We start from the raw sequence: 7,789 nt of genomic DNA on the forward strand, positions 1-7,789 counted from the left end.
ACAAGGATAATGGAACTCTATGGAGAGTGTGAATGCCATGATGTTGGACTTGTTTGCTCCCTGAGACAGTGTTTCATTGTGCTATCACATTTATGAACATCACTGTGAAAGGCACCCTTGAATTGGTTTCATAGTACTCCGTGAACAGAAACACTGAAAGGCTTGCAACTCAAGTTTTGGATCTAAAGTTCATATTCTCAACACTTTCCAATTTCAATAAGAAAACCAAATAAGGTAGCACTCAAAATTAATGTGCACAATAACAGACACCAAAAACGTCAACATTCCAAACATACTGCATTTTTAAGATCAAATACAAATATGCTCATCGTCTCATGATTCCCATTGCAGTGACTGGTAGCATCCACTCCAAGCACTGGCACATTGGAACTGAGCATGGCAAGAGGCATTGAACACAGTTGCATAGCAGGGGCAATGTTGCTGGGAAACGATAGGAGGGGGCATGTTTGTGCTGATACTGTAAGCGGAGCTCTTGGCTGCTCCATGCCACCCACACCTCCACCCTCCACTCCAGCCCCCGCCACCACTTCCCCCACCCCCCACCTCAGTCATCCATCAGTGCCCTCACTGTTATTTCTGCCTCCACACATCTCACATCCAGATATAAATCACTCACTTTGATTTCAGGGTTCAGTGTTTAAATAATTAAAGAGCATTAATTTATCAGGATTTAGCTCCTTTGGACATCAGGCATGACAGGAGAGAAAGAAAGTGGGGAGAGGGAAGAAGAACGGAGAGGTAGCAAGAGGGAGATGGAAGAAAGCACACAGCTAACACACTTGATATTGACTAGCATAATATAAAAAGACAGGATTACAACAGAGAGGTATTGTTACATCGGTCACTGAAGTATTAGTCATCATATCTGTATTGAGCACCACCAAGACACTAGTCACACATAAAAAAGGTTTTTAATTGAAAAACAAATTCTAATAGAAAATACAATGTGCACAAACCGCATTTAAGTTCTTTATCAATGCCACTTGTTCAGTGTAAGGAATATACAATTTGCCATTGTGATATTTAAGGCAAGCGTAATTTGTGATGGTGCAAAGACAATACTTTTCCAGGGCTAAAATCATCGAAAGAAAAACAAAATTAAATGAAAACTTTTTTTGTTGGTTACTGAGAACTGTATCTTCCCACTTTTTAAACACTTGTAAGATCAAACATCAAGACAAAGGATGGAATTTAAATATTCTGTCTCACAATGTTAACTGAAAACAAAGGCATAAAACAGATGAATATAAACTAGAAAGTCCTTGTGTACTTTAGAAAAAACATGGACATTATTAGAGGTGTGACACAGTCATTAATCGATTCAAGCCACCTTCTTTCCAAACGCACTAACAAAATTGCACCACTTTTCTCTGCAGGAGTTATACAGTAAACAGAATTTTGGAAATATGTTGCGAATAAAAGAATAGACACAGATTTTTTTTAAATTTTATCTGAAATAAAAAAACAAAACCCTGTAAAACCTTGCACATCAAAACAAGCAACAGGATTTGAGGGGACATAGATAAAACCGGATCCTGCTGCCTTTCTCCAGATAACCAACTTAGATGCACAGCATTTCACCACAAGATGATTTCAAAGTAGTGGTGTGCATCCCCACACCAGTGTGGGTCATGTGCCAGATGTCCTCTCGAGCAGACACCCATACCATACTGGGTAATGGTGCCTCCAGACATCTAAACTCTTAATGCCCACAGCACAATGCCTCTTTCTTTTCGACTAATAGAAGTCACTTCACTAAGGAAAAACCCTTACTTAACAGGTTTATGTAGTAGCAAGAACATGAGATGTAGAATGACAATTGATCTTCAAAAGACTGTGTAGTTCACAGCTCTGCGGGGGTGACTCAATAGAGGGACAGGGTCTGTCGTTGGCTCAGACAAAATTAGAGACAGTAATATGGGACAGATGGAGCAACACTGCCCCCATCTGGTCACTTAATGGTAAACAGAACTAGGGTTCAAGGGGTGCCAGGTGATTGCAGTGGTTATTTTGTGTACAATTTCGTTCAATTGGTTGACTTTTTTCCCTTATGAAATTGGCACTTGGTAATTAAGATCCCACTCTTCCTGCAAGAGACATGCAAAATGGAATGCCGATGAACCATTAAACAGATACTACAAACATTTGAACTAAGGCCATTCTGGGTCTGTATGGGACAAATAAAGGACATGGTTTTCTGTACATGGTTTTCCATCTTGAAAGTGAATTACACATAGTAAGACACAGATCGGATGTCTATTTTCTTTACGGCAACATGGGTGCTACCTGGACACCAGAATCTTCAGCAATCGACTCCACAGGGAGGCAGGCAGCTTACATACACCAGATAGTGACAATTATCTGCTCTTATTTGCTCAGTGACACACAACCACATCAGCTACAGCGTCAAGCTAAGAAAGAAAAAAAAAATGACCCCTATGATTCTAAGTGTGGAAGCGGTTGATATTCAGATAATATTCCAAGGATCAAAAAGCAACAGACTTTTTCAAGTAAATGGGGCCACCTAGTGGATTTTCATTGCTGTGTAGTTTTTAATCAAGGTTATGTTATTACACTGTGGTACATAAATATCCCCAGATATTGCCATACTTATTTGGAAGCCTTAAAGATTAAAATATAAATGAAAATACTGTTCAACAGAAAGAACAAACATGATTTCACTTGTGACAGCCCTAAAGTGTCAATTATTAAAATGCAACAGAAAAAGTTGAGCTGTTGATATAAATTGCTCAAACCTTCAACTGTTTTCACTACACTGATCGTTGAATAGATTTTTAAAGTGCAGCTGGATGTAATGTAGCATCCGGTGTCCTCTAGACATGAATGTTGAAAAGTGCTGCTACAGAGGTGTTGCTGATTGCTTTGCTGCCCTGGGTCTCTGGCAGTGACCATCCATGATCATTGGTTTGGGATGAGCCTGAACAGCGCCCCCAGTGGTCAGTTCAGTTATCCATCAACGAGCGCTGCAGAGCCTCCTGGATCATGGTTTGTTCATCCGTGGCATAGTCCTATAATCAGACAAAGTTGACAGAGCAGGAGGAAAAGGAAGTGGAAGTGAGGAGGGAAGAGGAAAAAAGGAGGTGAGAAGGAAGAGGGTTGGAATGAGAGCAAGAAGTGAGAGACAGGATAAAGACAGCTGAAAAAATCAACTTGAAGTATATGAAACTTGACTCAAGTGACTTGGTCAAGAGCCCGTGACTACATGCAATGTAGTGTAGTCTGTGGCTAAAGTCCCCAGCAGTATTTTTGTTGTTTTTGTATCCCCACTGGGGCTGGACTGATTATCAAGCTGTATGGGACCAAAAGGACGCCATCCGCAGCCACTGCAATTGCTGGTCACTGATAGAGCCCATGAGCAAGCCTGCAGCCTCCTGGTCTTAAGGACCAACTGCTCTCTTCAAACCTCAGCAAAGTAGCCAAAAAATTCACCCATGTGATTTCACTCAAATACAACTCAAACTTTGAACAAGCTATTGTTCCACACTAATTCTGTACTACTACACACTGTGAAACAGAACATAAAACATTCCACTTCACACCTCACTCCTGTCTAGGGTTGCAAAGAGTCGGAAGATTTCCAGTAAATTCCTGAAACTTTCTGGAAAATTCCCAGATAATTTTCCCATGGAAAGTCCTAAATATTCCCAGACTTTTGCAACCCTACTCCTATCCAGTCATACACTGTGCATCTTTAAAAGGCACAACACATTGCAGGAGCTTGTACTGTGGAGATTTACACAGGCTTGCAGATCAGGCACAGCTCCAGGAATCCAGGGGGGGGGGGGGGGGGGGGGGGGTTGGGTTTGAGCCAGATCCTCTGTCCTCTTTGGGGGAGGCACAGCTGAGGGTTTGTGGGGAGCGGAGGCCAGAGCCAGGCCATTTACTAGGGACTTCAGAAATGCAGTTAAACATGCACATGCGCACGCGCACACGCACACACACACATGCACGAGCAGACACACAACTTTGTTCATTTCAATTCTATGGTGAATAAAAAAGTTAATCATACATTACATACCACATAAGTATCATAAGAGAAGGTATGTCTGATCTTCAGGTGCTGGAAGAAATCTGCGCTCCGGTAGTTCGGGTCTCCCCATGGCATTGAGGCACAGATTGGACACACCTTCAAAGAACACATGGGAACAAGGTCCTGATGACACTCCTCCACTCCAAACTCAGCCTTCTGTCAATCAAACTGCACCACTTAAAAGCATGTGACTACAATACTTTGGCATCCGTTTTTTTTTTGGTTGTTGCAGCAGTCAGTCTCTTGTTCTTGGCAAGCACTTGTCTGTGATTTAGCAGCTGCTCTAATGCAGAGTGATTGATGAGCAGAGAGGATTGCTGTCCGCCATTATGCACACGGCTGCACGTGTCTGTTTTTATAAGGCATTTCACTTTTATATTTCCTCTTTTTTTGCTGCCATACTCTTAAAGGTAGCCTCACTTGTCAGCCGTATGATGCTATGAGACAGACCAGGCTGACACTGATGCAAGATACGTCTGCCCAACAGTCAGTGGGAAACTAATCAAACAGTTACAGTACTTCTCATCCCAGATGCTACTGTAAAGACACAATCACTAATAATACTGTATTCTTTAAGTAGCTAGTTCATAAGTAACCTTTTTGGTTTTGTTCTATTATTGGCCACTAAATAAAATGGCTATCTGGTTAACAAGCCACGTGTTTTTGACTTTGCACAAATTAATCACCATCTATGAATTGTATGCATTTGTGCAAAAACATAACAAGCTCAATACATCCAAGTTTATCATGCATAATTAATTTTGAATGCCCCTGCACAGACTTTTATCTCAGCTGGCTGCATTGCCTACAACGTGGCCCATAATTTTACATACCGCATAGACCCAATATGTGCTGCTGGGCCGTGTGCAGGCAGAGTATCTCCATCTTGAGTTGAGGAACCCTAGCCTGACTCACCTTGGCACGAACAATGCAAATAGGATTTTAATGTGCACCTGGCCCCTTGTAATGAGCTATGTTGGCCCTTGCTAAGTCTCGCTGGGCTTTGGCTGCTTGGGTTAACTCCTCACCACTTGGCGAGCATCTCTGGAGTGCAGGGATGTGCAATGCTCAACCAGCCCATCCTGGTCCAGGTTCTGGAAGTTGCAGTAAGGGCAGGAAAAGGTGAAGCGGTTTGGCACCGAGCTGGAGAAAAAAAAAAGTAGAGGGCTCAATAAACCACTGAGCCGGTGGTGAATTCTAGAATGGAATGGGGGATTATGGGAGCACGCCCTTCCCCTCTGCTCTCACCTGACGACGGGGGGCTGGGATCTGGCCGTAGTCTTCACCCCTTCATCGATGTACTCCTGATATTTGAAGCAAGCAGCTGTGTGGCTTCGCATCAGGGACAAACACATCTGCCGAGGCCAAAGCACAGAGCTCAGTCACGTTCAGTTCATCTTAAATTCCAGCCTTTCAAACTGCAGCACAGGTAGTGACTCAAACTGAGCTGACAATAGCAGGGTTGAAGACGTTTTCATGTTGTAACTTGCAGCAAATCTGCCGGGGGGGGGGGGGGGGGGGGGGGGGGGTGACAAAAAACTATTAAACTATGCCTCAGTCCCAGCACCACATCGGGCATCACTGTTACCTTGCCATGGTTATTTGCCATAAAGCTGTCACACAGGTATACACTGTACAGCCAGTCAGTACAGTAGAAAGCACCTATGCCACGGCTACAAAACCCAGGCTCAGAGGGACTGCAGTGTCTTTAGGATTTATTTAAATTTGGAAAAATAAGCCACATGTCTTTGGTGATCCAGTTTAGTTTCCAAAAATATCATGAAAAGGGAACTCTACTAGATTGACAGGGGCTCACTGGAGAATGGAATATTTTCAAATGGAACTAAAATAAGTTCTACAAAAAGCACAAGTCAGAAAATTCCACAGCAGTCTCTCTTCTAGTTTCCTTCCCAGTTCTTAGGCTGTTGGCGGTTTCAGGGAGCCGGGAGATTGGTTGCAGCCATCTTGGGCCAATGTCAATCAGCCCTGGGCTACAGAACGGACCTCACCTCGGCACGGCAGCCCTTGCAGGTGCTCACTGTGTTGTGAATGAGTATCTCCAGCTCTGTGGCTTTGGCCCACTTCCCCAGGGTTGCCCGGCACACAGCACAAACTGGTTTCTGAGGACGCAGGCATTCCTGCAGGCAGCTCTGGCAGAACCTGATCAGAGAAAAAGCAGATGCAGCTCCAGCCCTCAACCATAAATGCTGTTCATCAAGCTCTAGCCTTGGCCCTCTCACTCATGACATTGCAGGAATTAGACTACTGTACATGACAGAGGTTTCCTGGTTTATCAGTATTACTGTATGCTTGTCTGATTACTTTGACAGAGGCATATTGCCCAAATCACAAATAAGCACAAATAGTCCCAGCTGTTTTTCTGAAATGATCTCAAAGTGAAAAGTACAGCAGTGCAGCATATGAATATAACCATTCATTCTGGAAAAGGCATATTTTAATATGTGAATAATGCCATCTATTTCAAGTAAATATTATTGTTTAATTATTACAATTGTAAAACTACAGCACTATAATAATGGAAACATAAGATATAGCCGTTTTGCATTTTTAAAATGTGGATGTGAGAAGCACACCCTACGCCTCGAATTCTTAGCTTGAAGTGCGTACCCCCAACCACCCCCCCCCCCCCCCCCCGCCCCTCAAAAAAACTATGGAACTATGGAAAATGTAGTCTTACATCAATTCCAATTGTTTTTGACAATACGCTGGAAAACTACAAGTCCCACAGTCCCTAATCTACCGCCGCTACATCTCGAACGTAAACAAAACTGAAAGTAAAAACATTGAGGAATTAGCTTGTTAGCTTAGCAAGCTAACTTCATAATAGCAACCATGTTGACATGCTAATCCTAAGTACAACAATAAATACACACAGTACTTTCTGCACATTATTATCGGACTAAAAGGATTATGAAAGCCAGAAACAGTGTATAGCTCGACGCGTATTTATCAAGATAGCCAACTCAGCTAGCTAGCTAATACAGCTGGTAGAAAGATGAAGGAAAACTTAAAACCATAGAGCTATGCGGATACGCAAATCTTGCATGTCCAGTAGTTCGTTGAATTATCACCTATGTTGCTTAAAATTGGACACAGACAACGTAAGCCAACTAACTACACGTCAATTTAATTAATACTCACGTGTGCCCACATTGTGTTGTCACAGGGCGATCAAATATCTCCAGACAGACAGGACAGACAAATTCTGACACGTCCCTCTCGCTATCTGCAAAGCCTTTCTTTTTCAGTGCAGAATCTAAGCCTCCAAACATCGCCATTTCTTTCTCGGCGTCTTCTCCGTATGTGAGCAACAAAAAAATCTACAGAGACAACAACGTCATAGCTTTGAACCTGATGGGAGAAGGAGGAGCGTGCATACCAGCTGTTGATGTCTTGTTTTTCCCCGGTACTTTCAGTTCGCTCTTTGATCTTCAGTCACTCTGTTAGATTACTTGCTGATTTCAGCATATACTATATATTTTCGTTGTGATAAAACACTTAGGTTAGGCAATGGTGTTCTGCAAAAAAATAAAAAATAAAACAACTCTGGGGTAAGGCTACTATACGCGACAATACATGGGGATTCAAATTAATTATATATTAATTATAGATACAAATAATTTCCATAACTTTGTACTGAGTTATACTTGTTTCATTTCCTGAATAAACTCAGATGATAATAATAAATGCGAATTT

At 42.4% G+C, this 7,789-nt stretch overlaps 1 protein-coding gene across 1 annotated transcript; it reads right to left on the reverse strand.

Moving 5' to 3' along the window:
* Positions 1-913: 913 nt before the first annotated feature.
* rnf114 (ring finger protein 114) lies at positions 914-7,456 on the reverse strand. The gene is made up of 6 exons (XM_035383226.1): positions 7,235-7,456; positions 6,082-6,232; positions 5,321-5,427; positions 5,101-5,215; positions 4,061-4,168; positions 914-3,050 (listed from the first exon to the last, which is right to left on the reverse strand). The coding sequence occupies exons 1-6, from the start codon at positions 7,369-7,371 to the stop codon at positions 2,985-2,987; spliced, it is 684 nt and encodes a 227-aa protein (XP_035239117.1). The 5' UTR covers positions 7,372-7,456; the 3' UTR covers positions 914-2,984.
* Between the last annotated feature and the right edge of the window lie 333 nt (positions 7,457-7,789).

The sequence above is a fragment of the Anguilla anguilla genome, chromosome 11 (assembly GCF_013347855.1).
Source record: "Anguilla anguilla isolate fAngAng1 chromosome 11, fAngAng1.pri, whole genome shotgun sequence".
In the NCBI taxonomy this organism is placed as follows: Eukaryota; Metazoa; Chordata; class Actinopteri; order Anguilliformes; family Anguillidae; genus Anguilla; species Anguilla anguilla.